The 21,493-nt window shown below is 39.5% G+C and overlaps 1 protein-coding gene and 1 pseudogene across 2 annotated transcripts in view; both read left to right on the top strand.

Moving 5' to 3' along the window:
- The window catches only part of ATP8A2 (ATPase phospholipid transporting 8A2), a 653,085-nt gene that overhangs the window by 151,327 nt on the left and 480,265 nt on the right, over positions 1–21,493 (top strand). For both annotated transcript variants that reach the window (XM_028837283.2, XM_028837285.2), the window contains 5 exons: positions 12,824–12,923; positions 13,391–13,489; positions 14,841–14,886; positions 15,825–15,865; positions 20,472–20,545. In XM_028837283.2, coding sequence (XP_028693116.1) covers positions 12,824–12,923; positions 13,391–13,489; positions 14,841–14,886; positions 15,825–15,865; positions 20,472–20,545 — 360 coding nt within the window. The remainder of the gene's footprint in view (positions 1–12,823; positions 12,924–13,390; positions 13,490–14,840; positions 14,887–15,824; positions 15,866–20,471; positions 20,546–21,493) is intronic.
- On the top strand, positions 3,575–4,179 carry LOC106994190 (inorganic pyrophosphatase 2, mitochondrial pseudogene; annotated as a pseudogene).

The raw sequence follows: 21,493 nt of genomic DNA on the forward strand, positions 1-21,493 counted from the left end.
TGAATTGAACTGCTTAATGTTTAGTGTTATCATCTTGTCCTCAACTTCCAGTCACCTAGAACTCCTTGCTGAGTGACTATTTGGGAGGAGGAAGGTGAATGATACCGTATCGGGAGCCTGCTAGGATGGAAGGCTTCCAGAACGTGGTCATGGAATGCTGGCCCTGTTCACAAAGTCAGCCTCTGGTGGGGAGGCTTAAAGACTCCTTTATTCTTTCGGTAAATACTGAATGCTTACTGTATGTTGGGAAGATGTAAGAAATGTGTTTTTCCATGGAATGCAAGAGAATAAGGCAATTGTTTTTGGCTGTCTTTACACCGTAACTTGGATTTACTGTTTCAATTTTGGTGATGAGTGTTAAGCTTTAGCTGACTTTCTGTGTTTCTGGAGGCTTGCTTGAAAGGGAAGTTACACTTTGAGCAGCTACTGAACTTTGCCTCTTTTAGATCGGTCTCTGGAGAACAGCTGTCAACTTCAATTTTTCTCGTAGCTGGAAAATCAGACTCTGGCATTGTCTGTGGATTCTTGCTTTCTGCCGCATTCTGGAGGTCAGACTCCTAGGGTGCCTTGTGATTTGTGAGGATCAGGTAGACCCAGACCCATATTTTGCCAGACCCTATTTTCTAATGGAATGTTTCCCATATGCACCTAATTATGAGTTATGGAGAGGAGCATGTCCAACATACGTGTAACAAGAGCCACCCCGTGAGTCGGGCTCCTCAGAAGAGGGTTTGCGGATGGATGTTATTACCAGGTTCTGTCCTCTCCTGGGAAGCCTCCAGATCTTCCCATCTCCAGAAAGGAAAAAGGCCAGTGTGTCAACATGAGTGACAAGGCCAATGTGCTGGCCCTTTGTCACATCCATTTCAGTTCTCTCCATACTTCTCCACCTCCGTTTGCCCAAATTGGGCTCTTTACTGTCCCTCGTGCAAGAGGAGCAACGGGACCTCTCCCACGTTGGCGTTTCTGCACTTGCTGTCCCCTCTCTCTGCAGAGCTCTTCCCCTCTGTGTCCATGATACTTGCTCCTGCTCCTTCCCGTCCTTTAGGGCCTAGTTCACAGGTCACCTTCTCAGTGAAACTTTCCCTCGCCACTCTGTTGAAAATAATCGCTTGCTCCCAGCCCCAGCCATTGTACCCTTCTGTATCCTCCTTCCCTGATGTGTCTTCCTCTGCAGTATTCATCACCATCTATGCTGGTATGTGTTCTATTTATTTAAAAAAAAAATCTCTTTTCTCCTCTAGAGTGCAATTTCCTTGAGGGTGTACGTTTTTGACCACCTGGTTCCCCTCAGTATCTCCAGGGCCTGGCACACTGCCCTAGTGCATAATTAGGACTGAGGAAGTATCTATTGCACATGGATGGATGGATGGATGGATGGATGGATGGATGGATGAATTTTTCATAAAACCCTGCCATCTTCATGTCACCCAGTTTCAGGAAACACTGGTCTCATGTTTATAGAGAGTCTGAGTGAATAATAGGGAGATGTTCCTGTTTGCTCCTGGCCACTTATCTCCAGCACCCAAGCTCTGAGGTCTTGGGTTTCCATGCAGCTAGAGCCCCTCCTTGCTGTGACTAGCCAGGAGGGCAGCGATGCTGACACATGCATTTCATCCCGCGAGTGGGAATGTCTTTAGGGGAGGCGTGGCTTATTTACCTGGGTGAATAAACTATCCTGTTGGGAAGTTCTGTCATTCACCCATTTACTCCTGGAGATGTTTTCCCCTGGCAGAGTGAATGGTCAAACATCTCCCATCTTATTACATTTTAAAAAATTGCTACATAATACTTGTATTGACACATATTTTAAAAGTACATGTGATAATTTGATACATTCATATAATGTGTAAAGATCAAATCAAGTTGATTGGGACATCCAGTGCCTTAAATATTTATTTCTACGCTAGGAACATTTTAATTATTCTCTTCTGGATATACTGAAGTGTACAACAGATTATAGTAAACTGCAGTCACCCTGCTGATCTTTCAAATACCAGCTCTTATTTCTCTACCTGACTGTGTGTTTGTACCCATTAATCAACCTCTCTTCATCTCTTCCTCCGTGCTACCCCTCCTGGCCTCTGGTCACCACCAGTGTGCCCACTTTTCTAGCTCTCACAGATGAGTGAGAACATGTGATATTTGTCTTTTTATGCCTGGCTTATTTCACTTAACATAATGACCTCTGGTTCCATTTATGTTGCTGCAAACGACACGATCTCATTCTTTTTTTTGTGGCTGAATAGTACTCCATGGTGAATATATGCCAGATTTTCTTCATCCATTCATCTATTGATGGCCACTTAGGTTGATTCTGTAGTTTGGCTATTGTAAATATTCTGAATAGTGCTGCAGTAAATATGACAGTGCAGATATCTCTTTGATATATTAATTTTCTTTCTTTTGGATCTATAGCCAGCAGTGAAATTGCTGGATTATATGGCAGTCCTACTTTTAGTTTTTAGTTTTTTTTTTTTTTTGAGACGGAGTCTTGCTCTGTCTCCCAGGCTGGAGTGCAGTGGCGCAATCTCGGCTCACTGTAAGCTCCGCCTCTTGGGTTCCACGCCATTCTCCTGCCTCAGCCTCCCGAGTAGGTGGGACTACGGTCGCCCGCCACCACACCCGGCTAATTTTTTGTATTTTTTGTATTTTTTTTTTTTCAGTAGAGACGGGGTTTCACCGTGTTAGCCAGGATGGTCTTGATCTCTTGACCTCATGATCCGCCCGCCTCGGCCTCCCAAAGTGTTTGAATTACAGGCCTGAGCCACTGCTCCCAGCCCTATTTTTAGTTTTTTGAGGAACCTCCGTGCTGTTTTCTATACAGGCTGTACTCATTTACTTTCCCACCATCAGTGTACAAGGGTTCCGCTTTTTGCATATCCTTGCCAGCATTCAATCTTTCCTTTTTTATAATAGTCATTTACACTGTAGTGAGATGATATCTCATTATAGTTTTGATTTGCATTTTTCTGATGATTAGTGATGTTGAGCATTTTCCTGTTGGCCATTTGTGTGTCTCTTTTGAGAAATGTCTATTCAGATCTTTTATGCATTTTTAAACCATATTATTTATTTATTTATTTATTTATTTTTGCTGTTGAGTTGTTTGAGCTCCTTATTTTATTCTGGTTATATTCTCCTTATTTATCCCTTGTCAGATGGATAGCTTATAAGTATTTTCTCCCATTCTGTGGGTTGTCTCTTTGTTGATTGTTTTCTTCATTCTGCAGAAGGTTTTTAGCCTGATGTAACCTTATTTGTCTATTCTTGCTTTGGTTGCCTATGCTTTTGAGGTCTTATACAAAAAAATCTTTGTGTAGACCGATATCCTGGAGTATTTCCCCAATGTTTTATTTTAGTAATTTCCAGTTTCAGGTCTTAGATTTGAGCCTTTAATCTATTTTTATTTGATTTTTGCACGATGAGAGATGGGGTCTAGATTCATTCTTTGATATATAATTACCAGTTTTCCCAGCATCATTTATTGAAGAAACTGTCCTTTCCCCGCTGTATGTTCTTGGCACCTTTGTTAAAATAAGTTGACTATAGACCAGTACTGGGATCAGGCTGCGCCGTGTTATGGCCCTGTACCACACCCAGGAGCGTGGCCAGCCCTGCTTGCAGAATTATCGCCTCTTCTTCAAGAATGTAACTGGTCACTACATTTCCCCCTTTCATGATATTCCTCTGAAAGTGAACTCTAAAGAGGAAAATGGCATTCCTACGAAGAAAGCACGAAATGACGAATATGAAACTCTGTTTAATATGATTGTAGAAATACCTCGGTGGACAAATGCTAAAATGGAGATTGCCACCAAAGAGCCACTGAATCCCATTAAACAATGTGTAAAGGATGGAAAACTATGCTATGTGGCGAATTACAAGGCTTATATATGGAATTATGGTACCCTCCCTCAGACTTGGGAAGATCCCCACGAAAAAGATAAGAGCACGAACTGCTTTGGAGATAATGATCCTATTGATGTTTGTGAAATAGGCTCAAAGATTCTTTCTTGTGGAGAAATTTTTCATGTGAAGATCCTCGGAATCTTGGCTCTTATTGAGGAAGGTGAAACAGATTGGAAATTAATTGCTATCAATGTGAATGATCCTGATGCCTCAAAGTTTCATGATGGGGGTCTCACTATGTTGCCCAGAATGGTCTCGAACTCCTAGACTCAAGCAATTCTCCCACCTCAGCCTCCCCAGTAGCTGGGATTAGGGGCATGCCATGGCACCTAGCTCCAGGCTGAATTTGACAACAGATATTTTTAGCAGTGTTTTATTGAATTCTTTCAGAACATTCAAATTACCTTCATAAAGACAAAAACTTTTTTGTACTCATAAATTCACTGGTGTATGTAATATTTAATTACATCTCATAATTATAATAAAAGATACAGTTAGCATAAATGGTTTGGGAATAAACACACCTGATGCTTGGTAAAGGTAAAACTTGACTGATGGAAACAAAAGTGTGAGCTTCATTCTAGAGTACTCTGCCAGAGGCAGCATACATAATATGTGAACATGAATCAGAATGTTCTACAGAAGTAGAGTCTTTACTAATCAGTCCAGTAAGTTGATCAAGTAGAGTTCGATTAAAAGAGCTTAATTTGTAATCAAAATTAGAAACTGAAATAGATTTAGCTTGATTACATATAGAGCTTTTCCAGATTATCCTAACTTTATTGGATTAGTTCATCTTTAAAAGTCATACAAAATTAATTCCACAAGTGGGAATAAATGACTACTAGAGAATTGCCACTTTTCTTAAAATAACATAGATTGTAAAAAATTTATCTAATCAAAGATGTCCTACAAATAGATAGTGTTGATGGTTGCACAAAATTGTAGACATACTTAATGTAACTGAATTATACACTTAAAATGCTTAACATGGCAAATTTTATGTTACGGATATTTTATCACAATAAAAGAAAACTGAAAAAAAAATGAGTTGACTATAAATGCATGACTTTATATCTGGGTTCTCTCTAGTTCTCTTTTTTTAAGTGATGGGGTCTCACTATGTTGCTGGTCTCAAACTCCAGGCTTCAAGTGATTCTCCCACCTTGGCCTCCCAATGGCTTCTCTATTCTGTTCCATTGGTCTATGTGACTATTTTTATGCCAGTACTGTGCTGATTTGGTTACTATAGTTTTGTAGTATGTTTTGAAATCAGGTGGTGAAGTCAGCTTTGTTCTTTTGCTCAGGATTGCTTTGGCTATTCAAGATTTGTGGTTCCATATAAAGTTTAGGATTTTTTTTTTCCTGTCTCTGTGAAGAATATAATTGATATTTTGATAGGGATTATATTGAATCTGTAATTTGCTTTGGGTGGTGTTGTCACTTGAATAATACTAATTCTAATCCATGAGCATGGAATATCTTTCCATTCTTTGGTGTCCTCTTCAATTTATTTCATCAGTGTATTAATAGTTTTTCTTATATAAATCTTTCACTTCTCTGGGGAAATTGATTCCTAGGTATTTTATGTTCTTTGTAGTTACTGTAAATGAGATTGTTTTCCTGATTTCTTTTTCAGATTATTTGCTGTTGGCATATAGAAATGCTACTGATTTTTATATGTTGATTTTGTATCCTGCAAGTTGCAATCATGTCCTCTGTGAACAAGGCTAATCTGACTTTTTCCTTTCCAGTTTGGATGCCCTTTATTTCTTTCTCTTGCCTACTTTCTCTGACCAGGACTTCCAATACCATGTTTAGTAACAGTGGTGAAAGTGGGCATCCTTATCATGTTCCAGACCTTAGAGGAAAGGCTTTCAATTTTTCCCAATTCAGTATGATGTTGGTTGTGGGTTTGTCATGTATGGCCATTATTATTTTGAAGTATGTTCCTTCTGTATCTAGTTTGTTGAGGATTTTTATCTCAAAGAGATGTTGGATTTTATCATATACTTTTTTCAACATCTACTAAAATGATCACGTGGTTTTTGTTCTTGGTTCTGTTAAAGTCATATATCACATTTATAGATTTGTTTATGTCAAACCATCCTTGCATCCCTGAGAGGAATTTCACTTGATCATGGCAAACGATTTTTTTAATATGTTGGTGAATTCATTTTGCTAGTATTTGGCTAAGAATTTTTGCATCTACTGGCTGGGCATGGTGGCTCATGCCTGTAATCCCAGCATTTTGGGAGGCCAAGGTGGGTGAATCACTTGAGGTCAGGAGTTCAAGACCAGCCTGGCCAACATGGTGAAACCCCATCTCTACTGAAAATACAAAAAGATAGCCAGGTGTGGTGGCACATGCCTGTAATCCCAGTTACTCTGGAGGCTGAGACAGAAAACTAGCTTGAACCCAGGAGGTGCAGAGTGTGGTGAGCCAAGATCACACCACTGCCCTTCAGCCTGGGCAACAGGGCTTGACTCTGTCTCAAAAAAAAAAAAAAAAAGAATTTTTTCATATATGTTCATCAGTGATATTGACCTATAGTTTTCTTGCCTGGTTTTAGTATCAGGGTGGTGCTGGCCTCATAGAATGAGTTTGGAAGTATTCCACGGTCTTCAATTTTTTTTTCAAGGCTTTAGGAGAATTTATTTATTTATTTATTTTTTTGAGTCAGGGTTTCACTCTCATTACCCATGCTGGAGTGCAGTGCTGCAATCTTGGCTCACTGCAACCTTGACTTCTGGGGCTTAGATCCTCCCACCTCAGCAACCTCCTGAGTAACTGAGACTTCAGGCACACACCACCTTGCCTGGCTAGATATTAGTTCTTCTTTAAATGTTTCATAGAAATCAGCAGTGAAACCATCTGGTCGTGGACTTTTCTTTAATGGGAGGCTTCTTCTTATGGCTTTGATTTAGTTACTTGTTATTGATTGGTTGAAGTCTTCTGTCTCTTTGTGGTTCAGTCTTGGTAGGTTTTATGTACCAGAGAATTTATCCATTTCTTCTTGGTTTCCAATTTGTTGGTGCATAATTGTTCATAATAGTCTCTAATGATTTTCTTTTTTGTATTTCTGTGGTCTCAGTTTTTATGTTGCCTTTTTCATTTCTGGTTTTATTTGAGTGTTCTCTTTTCTTCTTAGTCCAGCTAAGGATTTGTCAATTTTGCTTATCTTTTCAAAAATTTGAGTTTTTGTTTCATTGATCTTTTGTACTTTTTTAAGTCTCAATTTTATTTATTTCTGCTCTTACATTTATTATTTCTTTTCTTCTACTAATTTTGTGTTTGGTTTGTTCTTGTTTTTCCAATCTCTTAAGGTGCTCTTAAGTCTTTCTACTTTTTTGATATAGGTGTTTATTGCTATAAACTTCCCTCTTACCATTGCTTTTGCTGTGTCCCATAGATTTTGATATGTTATATTTCCATTTCCATTTGTTTCAAGAAATTTAAAATTCTCCTTAATTTCTTCATTGACCTCAGTTGTTGAGGCACATGTTATTTAATTTCCATGTGTTTATGTAATTTCCAGGGTTCCTATTGTTATTGATTTCTAGTTTATTTCATTGTGGTCAGGAAACAATAGTTGATATGATTTCTACTTTTTTGAATGTGCTGGGACTTGATTTATGGCCTAAGATACAGTCTTTTCTAAAGAATGTTCTGTATACCAATGAAAAGAAAATGTATTCTGCAGCAGTTGGGTGAAATATTCTGTAAATGCGAGTTAGTCTTGTTTTGTCTAGTATACAATTTAACTCCGGTGTTCCTTTGCTGATTTTCTGTCTAGATGATCTGTCCATTACTGACAGCGGGAATCTGAGGTCCCCTTCTACTATTGTATTGTGGTCTATCTCTTGCTTTAGATATATTAATGTCTGCTTTATATTTTTGGGTGCTCTGGTGTTGAGTGCATAGATGTTTATAATTGCCTTTATCATTATATAATGATCTTCTTTGTCTTTGACTTGTAGTCTGTTTTGTCTAGTATAAGAATAGGTAGTCCTACTATCTTTTGGTTTTCACTTGCATGGAATATCTTTTTCCATCTCTTTCATTCTATGTGTGTCTGTATAGGTGATACTGGTTTCTTGTAGGCAGCATATAGCTGAGTCTTGTTTCTTTATCCATTCAGCTATATATATCTTTTAATTAGAGCATTACGTTCGTTTACATGCAGTATTATCATTGATAAGTAAGGACTTACTACTGCCATTTTTCTGCTTGTTTTCTCATTGTTTGATAGCCAGCTTTCTTCCTTCCTTCTTTCCTTCCTTCCTTCCTTCCTTCCTTCCTTCCTTCCTTCCTTCCTTCCTTCAATCCTTCTTTTCTTTTCTCCATCTTCCTTTGTGGTTAAGTGATTTTCTTAGGTAATATGTTTTAATTTGTTGCTTTTTATTTTTAGTGTATCTATTATAGGTTTTTGCATTGTGGTCATCGCAAGGCTTGCAAAAACATCTTGTAGATGTAACAAGTTATTTTTAAAGAGATAACTTATCTTAGATCACAGAAAGGAATAAAAACAATAAACTAAAAAAACCTCTGTGTTTTAACTCCATCTCCCCTACATATTGATTTTTTTGTTACCTCATTTTGGATATATTTATACTGCCTATTTCTTAGCAGGTTGCTGTATGTGTTTTTGTTTTTTATAGATTTGTCTTTTGGGCTTCATACTAGAGTAATGAGTGGATTGCACACCACAATTACATATTAGAGTATTCTGGGTATGTCTATATGCTTAATTTTACTAGTGGGTTTTATACCTTCAAATGTTTTCTATTTGCATTTAGTGTTTTTTTTTTTTTTTTTTCCAAATTGAAGAATCTCCTTTAGTATTTCTTGTAAGATGGGTCTGGTGATGGTAAATTCTCTCAACTTTTGTTTGTCTGGGAAAGCCTTTATTTTTCCTTCATAGGTGAAGGGCAGCTTTGCTGGATACAGTATTCTTGGATGGAAATTTTTTTCTTTTAGCACTTTGAAAATTTTGTTCCACTCCCTTCTGGCCTGTTTGGTTTCCATTGATAATTCTGTTGCCAGATGAATTGGATATTCTTTATATGTTATTTGCTTCTTTTCTTTTGCTGCTTTTAGGATCCTCTTTGTCCTTGATCTTTGAGAATGTAATTATTACATGCCTTGGGGAAGTCTTATTTGGGTCAGATCTGTTTGTTGTTCTCTGACATTCCTGTACCTGGATGTTTATTTCTTTCTCAAGTTTTGGAAAGTTTTCTGTTATTTTTTTGAATAAGCTTTCTACTCCTTGCTCTTGTTTAACTCCCTCTTGAACACCAGTGATTCTTAGACTTTGTCTTTTGAGGTAATTTTCTTTATCTTGTTGACAATCTTTGTTCCTTTTTATTCTTTTTTCTTCTCTGTGTATTTTCAAATTGCCTGTTTTTGAGCTCATTTATTCTTACTTTTGCTTGATTCATTCTCCTACTGACAGCCTCTAATGAGTTTTTCAGTTCCTCAAATATATTTCTCAGTTTGAAGATTTCTGTTTGTTTTTATTATTATTTCAATCTCTTCATGAAATTTCTCTGATAAATTCTTGAGTTGCTTTTTTGTGTTATTTTGAAAATCACTGAGTTTCCTTAAAACTGCCAGTTTGAATTCTTGTTCAGAGAGCTCACATATCACCATCTTGTTAGGGTTAGTCACTGGTTCCTTGCTTCATTTGGGGAAGTCATGGTTCCCTGTTTGCTGCTGTCACGTATGAATGTATGTCTACGTGTTTGCACTGGAGAATTAGTTATTTCAGTCTTCTCTGTCTGGCTTCTTTTGTTTTTTGTTGGATATATTTGCTTAGAGATTCGTTGTTATTTACCTGTTGAATTTCTTTCTTTTCCCATTAGGTCACTGCCTGCTTTTCAGCATTAGATACTGCCTTAAGCCCAGGTTTGTCTCCGCTCTAATAACGAATTGGAGCACTGCCCATCCCAAAAGGGGATAGTGCCAAAGCAGATATCCTAGCACTGTGGGGAAGTTAAGTAGGGATTTTTGCTCAGGGGACCTCTGGGGTGAACCTCCTACAGCATGATGTTGCTAAACAGACACTCCTATTTGGTATCTCCTTTAGCCAACGTATCAAGTAAAGTTTCCAGAGTTGGGGATAGTAGTCCTGCCTCCCCACTTTGTCTCTGGCTGTCCCCAGGGATATTTTTTCCTTCAGGCATTCCTCATGCTTCCTGTGAGTTGAGGTAGGAGCAGGTATCCTGCCAGGGAACTCAAAATGATGGGGAAGCTGCTTATCACCTTGATTTTCCTTTTTTCCAGTGTTAAACTGAGGGTCAGGGGGAGATTTTCCACATGCTTGGTGCCGGCAGATTGGGGAGAGGGGCGTCTTGGCTATGGATGTCCCATTCTCTTACCATTTGCTTGGAGCTTTTTTACTTCTCTGTGGCACTGAGAACTGTCTCATCCTCATATTTTCGTTCTGGGATATTTGTGGTGATAATCTAAGTGCTGTAAATTTGGTTTTTGTTTTCTATGTGGGGAATGAAGCCAGCCAGCTTGCTTCCAAGCCACCATTTTGGAACCAGAAACCTCACTGTATTATACCTTACAGTGCTCTGCTGAATTAAATTCAAATAGGAAATATGAACAAATTTACCTCCTCAGCAGCTATCCTAAATCCCTGCTACTCAAAGTGTGGTCATTGTACCAGCAGCATTGAACTCACTTGGGAACTTTTTAAAGATGTGGAATCTCAGGCCCACCCCAGACCTACTGAATCAGAATCTGCATTTTAACAAGCTGCCCTGGAGACTGGTATGTACCTTCATATTCAAGAAGCACTGTCCTGCAATATTCTGGTAGACTCATTTTGACAGGTGCTGCCTTCAGCTGTTCGTAGTGTTATATCTTTAATTCTGTAACCCGACCCCTAATGTCTGTCTATTTTGGCAATTATTTTAATGCCACACAATAACCTTTTCTTGGTTGAATGTTAGTTTCTCTGAATTATTGATCATGCTGACTCTATCTCAGGATGCAAGCATTTGGGCTCATTTTTCAAGTTCTGGTAGAGTCAAAGTTAGTATGCATTTCCCTCTCCACTTCCACCCTCTTATATTTCATTTCTTGCCACAAGCAGGATGCCTTTTCTCCTCAACTCTCCATCTTCATGCTTCTCAGGGATATGTAGGTCCCTAAGCACAGTCAGCATTTTGTTCAGGTGGAAAATGTTCATATATCGTTGGGGTCATGTGCCAACTGTGTGCATGTCTATCTGGTTTATACAGATGGAATCTCAGGTTCAAATGTTATAATCAAGCCATCTTGCAAGATAGTTTCTACACTCTTATTTCACAGTATGTGAACTTTCTTTTTGTTTTTCGCTGACAAATGTTGATTGTGTTATTTCAGTGGTCAGGATTGCTGTAGAGGTATGCGTGATATTCTGTTTGATTTTGTCCTCTGAGCCATAGGTAAGAATTAACTTTGTATTGTGAGCCATCACATACATGAGTGTGGTGTATTTTCCCTACCTTTTAATGAGCTTAATGTCAGCTAGTTGATTCTGTCTGGCAAAATTTCACAGTGCCATCCTGTTATGCCACAGGGCCATGTAAACAAGGAGGAGATCCATGTCAGCAAATTTCTAGCTAGTTCAGGGATAGTCTTTCAAGTTTCATATTGTTTAAGTTTTGAGTCTTTAAAAAGTGGTCTTCATATAACATCACATATGTCTTTAGCACCTTAGGTAGAAGGTGCTAAAAATGATTTTGTCTTTAAGGATAACTCTGATCACTGTATTGTGAAATGTGAGGCCATTGTACCATGGGACATGATTTTCTCTGAGGCAGTGGCAGATGGGACTATTGGCAATGGGACTATTTCTTGTTCCATCAAATGACCTCTGGCTGCTATATTTTTGAGTAGTCTGCTTTGGTATTACTCTGCTGTTCCAGGCTTGGTTGCTGTCCAGTCTCACAGTAGTGTACCTTGCCTGTGGTGTATTCTGTCTCCTGAGCCCTTTGCCCTTCTATTGTGGTGCTTCTAATTTGTTGTAAATTAAAAACCTGCTAGATAATTTTGCTAGAATATATTATAATTAAGAATAGGCTCAGAGTGATGTCTTCAGAGGGTGAGCTAGGAATCATATAGGTACTTCTATGGTGCAAACTTGAATAAAACCTGTGAGCAGCCACAGCTGGTTTGGTTCGTTTTGCCTTTGGGTTATTTCACTGTTCACTCACTATCTGCTATGTGCTAGGAACATATGGAATTGAAGTAAACATTCTTGTTGTTCCCATAATCTGTTCTGGGGATAGATAAAATGCAAAGCAGAGCATTACACCTATACGATATAGGTGTAAACACTGTACTGTGGACTTCCATGAAGAAGAGTCATTATAAATTTGACCAGACTTACTAGAAGATGTAAGATTGGGTGGGAGGAAGGACACTTTAGTCATGGAGAGACAGGTGGGGTGTAAGGGACAGGATATCCTAGGCGGAAGCAAAAGTGTGAGCAAAGGTGGTCAAATAAAGGGTGTGTGGAAGGAATGGAATTTATTTGGGTGTGATTGAAGCATGAAACATCTGTGGTGGGTACCCAGAGGGAACATCGAATTATTATTCACACGCCTGCTGTTCATAGCATGTAGCTCCTAGAAGGTGGGTAGATGTCTCTGCTTATATTGTGTGAAAATTAAAGAAGCACATGTATGTCTTCCAACATGGAAAAAAAAGACCTCATTGGAAGAATTTCTCATTGGGGCGCCATGTTACAAACTAAAGCTCTTTAGGAGAAGATGCACAGCAATTTCCTTGTTCTGAGTTTTGATACTTTTTTTTTTAAAACAATTTGTAAAGCTTTCGAAACTTCTTGTCTTGTTCTTGTGTTTTAGAGTTTACATCTATAACTGATAGTATTATTTTTCTTTGCACTTACAGTACGGCCAAGTACAGCGTGTTGACATTTCTACCTCGATTCTTGTACGAGCAGATTAGAAGAGCTGCTAATGCCTTCTTTCTCTTCATTGCCTTATTACAGGTAATGGTTTTTTAACAGTTCCTTGGAATTCGCAACCTTAATTACATGTAAAATGAGATTTTGCTAAAAGGTTCCTTAACTGCTAAAGTGTTATCATCTTGGAACATAGTTTGTTTCCCTCCTCCGGTCATTGTTCGATAGAGTGAACAAGCCTGACTTTGTATACAGGGAGATTTCTTTCGGTATGGCCTTAAGGATGATTGCAGTGACTGAGAGAGGCATTGAAAAGTGGCCTTAGGGCCATACTTTTAAGCCTTTTTCTGTTCCAAACACATAACCAATGTTGGATAAAATTTAAAAAAATATGTAAAATACGTAGCTGGTTTTTAAAGTAAGGTAATTATTTTTGAGTAACAGAAATGGAACAGAACTGCAAAAGTGTGAACCGTGCGTGACTGCCATAATTTTCTTCTCATGGAGAGGATTTTTATGTGCCAACTTCCTACTTGTGGTCTCTTATCTTCCAGCAAATTCCAGATGTATCTCCAACAGGAAGATATACCACCCTGGTGCCATTGATCATTATTTTAACAATTGCAGGCATCAAAGAGATTGTAGAAGATTTTGTAAGTTTTTGCTTTTGGATAATAAAATCATTGTATGCAGTAGATCATAACTTACGTGTTGCCTCGGGTGATATATTTAAGGCAGAAAATTGGGCTAGAGCTTAACCAGCTTTTTTAGATGCCTGATGATATTTTTTGGGGGAGGGAATGTATACTCAGAGTGTCCTAAATACCTGTACAGTGACACTAAACAGTTCAAACTTTGTTTTCAAATATTAGGTCTCTGGAGCCCCGTTGATTTTTATCACTGATGTTCCTTATAGCCTGCTTTAGAGCTTGCTAATTTGGGCAGCAAATGAAGGATTGCTGTGCTGTCTAGGATGGCAGCATTGTCTCGCTCTGCCTGAGGCAACTGTACAAGAATCTTCTCCCCTCACAGTCATCCTAGTGTAGCTCCAAGTTCATTGGCTACAACAACTATATTCCTTTTCTCGCTCTTTCTTACTCTGTCTCCCCTATATATTTGTGTGTGTGTGTGTACATATATATATACGTACACACACACAAAAAAGTGTATATATATATTTGTGTGTTCTGTCTCTCTGTCTCTGGATCTTCCTCTCCCCCCTTACACACACATACACACACCTTGCTTTCACAAACATATATGCGTCTTTCTGGGAATAGGTATGTAAATAAATAGGTATGTAAATGAATATTTAAAAAAATAGGTATGTAAATAAATATAACACAGGTTAAGCATCCCTAAATCCAAAAACCCCACATCTGAAATGCTTCAAAATCCAAAACTTTTTGCATGCCGACATGATGCCACAAGTGGAAAGCTCCACACCTGACCTCATGTGATGGCTGCACAAAATTATTATAAACACTGTATGAAGGCTATGTGTATAAAGTGAATATGAAACATAAATCAATTTCATGTTTAGACTTGGGTCCCATCCTGGAGATACCTCATTGGGTATATGCAAATACTCCAAGATCTGAAACAATCTGAAATATGAAACACTTCGGGTCCCGAGCATGTCAGATAAGGGATCCGCAACCTGTACACATTGAAGCAATGTTACTTTATCAATAAAATGAAGTTGGCTGTTTGTTGCTGGGTTTATCATACTGAATAATCATTGCAGTCTGATCTAAAGCAAGGAGTGAAAAGTTTTGTACTTCCAAGTGCTAGAACCACAATAAAATAATTGAAACTAAGGAGACCACTTCTAAACTTAGGGAGTGCTGATAGATCACAAAATTGTTGAATTGAGTTTTTATAGCATGAGCATTGTTGGCAGTTAGTTTCCTTGTCCCCTGTAATTTCCTGATTGTTTTGTTTGCTATTTCAATTATTCATGTGGAACTTTTGTTAGAACTATTTTTTCTCTTTCTGTAACAGAAGCGACACAAGGCAGACAATGCAGTTAACAAAAAGAAAACCATAGGTAAGATCCCAGGCTGAATCACTTTTTCCACTGGAAAACTTAAGAATAAGGCCTGCATTTAAGGAATTTTAAATAAGTACTAAGTGGTATTGAGATAAATTGGGAAGATGATCTATAAAATACTTTAAAGAAATAGTAAAAAACAAATTGAACATGATTTTAGTCCTAATAATTAAGATTTGAACAGCATTTGTGTATTTTAGAATGTTAGAAAAGGTTGTAATTTTCAGGAACTAGACAGTTTTTATGTCCATAAAAAGTCTAAGCATTCACGTCCTTCATTTATAATCTCTCCTTACTTCCATCTTCTACTTCTTATTGTTTTATTTCTACAACATCAATTTTTGGTTTGTTTGTTTAATTTTTTGAGACAGGGTCTCACTCCTGTTCCCCCGGCTGCAGTGCGGTGGCGTGATCATGGTACCCTGTAGCTTTGACCTCCCAGGCTCAGGGGATCCTCCCACCTCAGCCTTCTGAGTAGCTGGGACTATAGGCATACACCACCACCCCTGACTAATTTTCGTGTATTTTTGGTAGAGATGAGTTTCACCATGTTGCCCAGGCTAGTCTCAAACATCTCGGCTCAACCTATCTGCTTGCCTTGTGTTAGGATTACAGGTATGAGCCACTGCGCCCAGCTGTTTAGTTTTTTTTTAAATTGTGGAACAGCAGGCTTTTTTTTTTCTTCTGGGCTGAAAATAAGTAGATTTAACTTACATACATAAACATTGATGTGTATGCATTAATGTACATATGTTACAGAGGTACATACACTGGTGTTCCATTTTGAGTGGGGGATCTGATGTTATGCCGTCATGGCTAAAGGTAGGGTGTGTTAGAATTAATAAATGGAATTCTAAAGGAAGGCTTTTGGATTTTAGGAAACTGGTTCGATTTATTACCAGTATTAACCAATATTTTATTTTTCTCTTTTTCAGTGTTACGAAATGGTGTGTGGCATACCATTGTGTGGAAAGAGGTAAAAACGAATTTTAGAGACGCACCAGTACTATTGGTTTGAAGACACGTAATGAATGGCTGGTCTTGACTGCAGTATGAAGTTTGCGTTGAGACATGGTAGAGTTTTCCGTGAGGTCTGCTGAGACCCGAGGCGTGTTTACTCTGTCCCCTGCCCCTTCTAGTAAGGGTCCAGTGTGTCACTTCAAGCTATGAACTTCATCGCTCCTGATTGACATTTCTGAAATCTCAAAGTATTTTCTAGTTTCTAAATCCAATTTGAGAAACATTTTCCCTGGTCCTCTGTTGTCTTAATCTAAGTTAAAGTTTATTTTTGTTTTTAGCATTTGTGATTCTCACTTCTAACATTTTTGGGTGGAAAGGTCATTAACTACTGAATGGTGGAATGGGGATAAGAAACCACCCCGTTTCCATTCTAGCACAGCGGTTAGCTGCTCTTGATAATAGCAAGGAAAGCTTTGCCTCCACGTCCCCGGACGTGTGAGGTTTAGAGGGTTGAAGAATGGTGTGGTTTTTTGGTTGTTTATGGTGATGAGTAGAAAATTTAGAAGAAATCTGCCTTACCATCTGGGTATTTTATATCTGATAAAATGAGTGTTTTAGCTGGATCTTCTTAATGGACACAGGATGTGTTGGGGGATGACTCTCATAGCCGATTAACATGATTTCAAAAGAAAACAACATTTTACAAGGGTAACTTGAAATAGTGTTTCTTGCTAAACATTTAGTAAACAATGTTTTTAAATGCCTTTTATAGTGTTTTATATCTGAAAAATGCCCGTAATATGATAACTGCAGCATTTGCTTTAGTTTTCATTTTACTTTACTTTGTTTTAGGAGAATTCCCCCACCCTTTAAAGAAATTTCTCCTTTATAAAAGTGTTTTGCAGTAACACCTTTACCTTTGCAGCAATCTTGAAGTCCTGTGTTGCAAATGTTCATCAGCCTCACGTTTGGAAAGGTCATGGTTCTTTGTCAGGAGGTTGGGAATTCTTGACACACAGTGGGAGAAACGCTCCCAATGCTGAAGGAATTCAAGGGTTCTCCCAGCACTGGGAAATTGCCCCTCTATTTCTCTAGGGTCCTTCTTGTGACTCCCTCCCCAGAAAGGTATCAGTATCAGCTAGAGTGAAGAATGATTTGGATTCTGAGGGCCTGACATTACTTGAAACAGTAGAAAATGGAGTGATGGTCTCTGATTGATGGTCCAGGAGCTGACGGCTTTGCAGACTCCTGAAACTCATGACTGTTTCCAATGTTCATTTGGGAGAAAAAACAATAACAAAGAAACGCCGGTTCTATATTGTACCACATACATTTTTATTTCCATTTAAAATGTATATACTTGTTTCATTTCAGTGGAGCTCCTGGCATGTGTTAGAGATTGTACTAGGCATGGGAAGAATGAAACACAGCACTTCCCTTAAGGAGTTTCAAACGTCAGTGGGCTTCCCAGTCACCGTCCGCAGGGCTGCTAGAACCCAGATGGCTGGGCCCCATTCCCGGCCTATCTGATTCACTGGGTCTCGGGTGGGGCCCTAGAATTTGCACGTTTAAACAAATTATTAGTTGAGGCTGAAGCCGATGGTGTAGGGAGCACACTCGAACCATCGGTGTCCTGGGAGAGAGAGGGAACTAACCTGTCGCAGGGCACTTGTTGAGCTCTGTGTAGGAGAAAGCGTCCACCTTGGGAACAGCTGGGAGGGGGCACCTATCTAGACGCAGTGGTTCAGATCAGGAAAGTCTGCCCTCCAGAGACGCTCTAGTGCCTCATGAAGGGTGAATCGGGGGTAACTAGCTGCGGAACTGTGAGTAGTTCAGTGTGAGGATGAGAATACAGGAGAGGGCAGAGATGTCAGGCAAGGGGGAGCTGGCTGTCCTTAAGGTCCCCCAAATGACAGTAATCTAATCTGAAGTGCTGAAGCCCAGGTCTGCCGTCCCCTGGGCTGTAGCTGAGTCAATGGTGAGCACTGAGAGGCAGCTCTCATGTGGATCTCAGTGACTTTGATTGACTTCGAGAGGATCTTTCAGCTACTTCCTCAAAATTAAGAGACTTGAGGAACTCTCTGAGGCTAGAGTGGATTCAGGGATCTGGAGGGTTTCTGTTCCCACTGTACTAATTCTTTGAGGGAGTGTTGCACACACAAGGAACAATCACTTAAGCACATGAAATAGAAAACCATTTCCAGGCTGGTCACGCTCACGCCTGCAATCCCAGCACTTTGGGAGGCTGAGGCAGGTGGATCACTCGAGCTCAGGAGCTCAAGACCAGCCTGGCCAAACATGGCCAAACCCCATCTCTACAAAAAAATACAAAAATCAGCCAGGCATGGTGGTGCGTGCCTATAATCCCAGTTACTCAGGAGGCTGAGGTGGGAGATCACTTGAGCATGGGAGGCGGAGATTGCAATGAGCCTTGATCACGCCACTGCACTCCAGCCTGGGTGACAGAGTGAGACCCTGTCTCAAAAACAGAAAACAAACAACCAAAAAAATTTTTTTTCAAGCAAAATCCAAGTAAGTCATTTCTCATGTACATAAAACTTCTTAGTACTTGGTTACTGGAATATGAATGTTGCTTTATTTAGAGAGTAAAGATGAGAGAAAGCCATAATTTCTCTTGTCCTCCCACTTGGAATTTTAAAAAATCCACTGCCTTGTTTCTTTGGAAAACACGACAAATTTTCCTTTCGAGTGATTTTTTTCTTTACTAATTACTTCTTCTGATTTTTATATGTAATTAAGCTGTTCATAATGAAATATTTTTACTTTTATTTTTTTTTAGACAGAGTCTCGCTCTGTTGCTCAGGCTGGAGTGCAGTGGCGCTGTCTCGGCTCACTGCAACTTCTGCCTCCTGGGTTCAAGCGATTCTCCTGCCTCAGCCTCCCAAGTAGCTGGGACTACAGGTGTCCACCACCACGCCTGGCTAATTTTTTTTTTTTTTTTTAAGTGAGATGAGGGTTTCACCATGTTGGCCAGGCTGGTCTTGAACTCCTGACCTCAAGTGATCTGCCTGCTTTGGCCTCCCAAAGTGTTGTGATTATAGGCGTGAGCCACTGCACCTGGCCCAAATAGTTTTACTTTTAAAAAACACTTTCAATTCACATAACATCCCTTGCTTTTGTACTGGTGGTTGTTAAAATAGCTTTGTGGCATTTTCCCCAGACACTTCAATAAACAACTTAAAGCACCAGTAGGATACCTTTCGGTAAATTTGCCTTTTTCCCAGCGGAAAATTAAACATGGGCACCTGCTAGCTTCTAAGATCTGGTAGTTTTTCACAAGTATCATATCACTTAAAATTCCTGGTTTCTAAGGGAATAGTAACATGGCTAGAATAGGAAATCGAAAGCATAAGTGCTCATTTTGAGCTTTGCAATTATTACTGTACTAGGAATGGTCTTCTAGTATCATCAGAGAATTCTAATGTCCTTGACCTTCACACTCATCATGTCCTTTCAGTTATGCTCCCGCTGATGGAGACTGACATTTATATGGACCTGCTTTATGCTAGGTGCTGTGTATACTTCCTTAGTCACTGCATTCACCTTACAAGGCCGGTGGCGCTGTTTTCCTGTTTCACACGTGAGGTGCTGGGGCGCTGAGAGGCGAAGCAGCTTGCCGAGATCGCAAAGCCAGCACACGGTTATAAAGCTAGGATTGGAGTTAGGCTTGCCTGATTTGAAAGCCCCGGTCCTCCCCACCCTGGTGCTTTCTGCGATGTTACTGAAAGGATTTGTAGACACGTGGCCGTGGTGCCGTTTTGGAGACCACAGCCCTCTTCCTTGGCTTGGGATCTTCTGTCTGGTGGAGTCTGTTCCCCAAGGTGGTCTCTGACTTTGGCTGTGATCCTTTTTCTGGGAATTTCTTGAGGCTGTACAAATCTTCTCCATTTTACATGGTGTATTTCCAGGGGGCCTTTTAGGCACACTTTTCATGGGTGAATTTCCTGTTGCCTTTTAATCAGAGCATTGGTCTTCTGTGCAGCTTGCCAGTTTTGAATCCCGGTTCTAACGCTCAGTGGCTGTATTACTGTGATCAAGTTATTTTGTTTTCTGCATCTCAATTTGTAAAACAGAGAAAAATTTACGTGTGTTAACTTAGTTGATCCTTACAGTCACTCTATGAAATATGTGCCTTTATCTTCATTATATCGATGAGGAAACTGAGGCACACAGAGTTTACATAACTTGCTCATCGTTACACAGCTCATCGGGGGTGCAGTGGGGATCGAGCCCAGGCATTAGGCGGGCTCTGGCAGGGTGTGGGTGACCATTCTACCCTAGTGTGTACAGCTGTGGAGATGCTCAAGTATTTGTAAATGGATGGGTAATTGGAAGAAAACGAGAATTTATAGCTGTTCTGACTCCCTCTCCCTTTCCTTTTTTATTAAACATCATTGCAAAAAAGGCAACATTACCAGTGTCTGCATGGAAGCACTTTCCTTTTGTTCTTGTCAAGGAAAATAATTTGGGCTTCTGCATCTTAAACTTCATGGCTTAGTTATATAATAATTTTTTTCGTCAAATATTTAAGCACCTTTTTCACCATGTGTGTTTTGTTTCTTTTCTTTCATGCCTCTTTGTCCTCGTCCCTGGCTCTCTAGGTGGCAGTGGGAGACATTGTGAAGGTCGTCAACGGGCAGTATCTTCCAGCAGATGTGGTCCTGCTGTCCTCCAGGTTAGCTGTGCTAGCGGGCACCTTTTTTTTTTTTTTTTTGCAATAAATGTTAAGAACCATAAAATATTAAGCAGTGACTGGAGCAATCTTGAGCTACCTGTTTCCTTCTACCATCCTCTCTCTGTCCCATTCTTCCATTTCTTGTCATTTGCCTTCTCCTGCCATGACCCTTGATTTCTTTCTCCCATTCATTCCTTTGTGCTTTTTCTGAACTCTTTTGTGTGTATTGTCTCCACTTAGTCTCCTGGCTACTTGGTGGGTATTTCTTATTTATGGGGATACTGAGTCTAGAGCAGTGGAGGGGTCTCCGGTTGCAGCATATCCGAGATTTCAGAATCTGTTTCTGATGGGCCCTGCCAGCAGTCTCTCCTGCAGAACCCAGTGCTGCACTTTAATAGCTGTTCAAGAACCACGGGTGTTTTCTCAGTGTAATCGTGACCAGCAGATGGTGTTTGCTCTTCATCTGTCCATGTTTTGCCCCTTTTCTGTCCTAGTATCATTTTCACTTTCTCTAGGTAGTTTTATTCTAGGAAGGAATCATCACTCAGTGCAATTCTTGACTTTTTTTGGGCTTGATGCGTGAAAGTTTATAGCTAGGAAAGAAAGCCAAAATTAGGATGAGAATTGACATCTATTCTTGAATTCAAGATTAAATTGTGTGATGTTAGGACTATAACTTCCTATATTTATACACTGTTGGGAATCATAGATATGCAGGCCGTTTGCATTTTCTTTGATTGCAGATGGCATTTGTTGTATTGAAGTTAATCACTCATTGGATTTGAAGCCTAAGCATTAATTTTCTGCTTGAGATAATGGATTTAAAAATAGGACCCCAGGCCTATGGAGAGGGAGAAAGAACCAGTAACACAGGGCAGGATTTGTATTTGTCCGTATTCATTGACAACAAAGAATCTCTTAGAAATATTAAAATATTCATCACTTGAT

Source organism: Macaca mulatta, chromosome 17 (assembly GCF_049350105.2).
Source record: "Macaca mulatta isolate MMU2019108-1 chromosome 17, T2T-MMU8v2.0, whole genome shotgun sequence".
Classification (NCBI taxonomy): Eukaryota; Metazoa; Chordata; class Mammalia; order Primates; family Cercopithecidae; genus Macaca; species Macaca mulatta.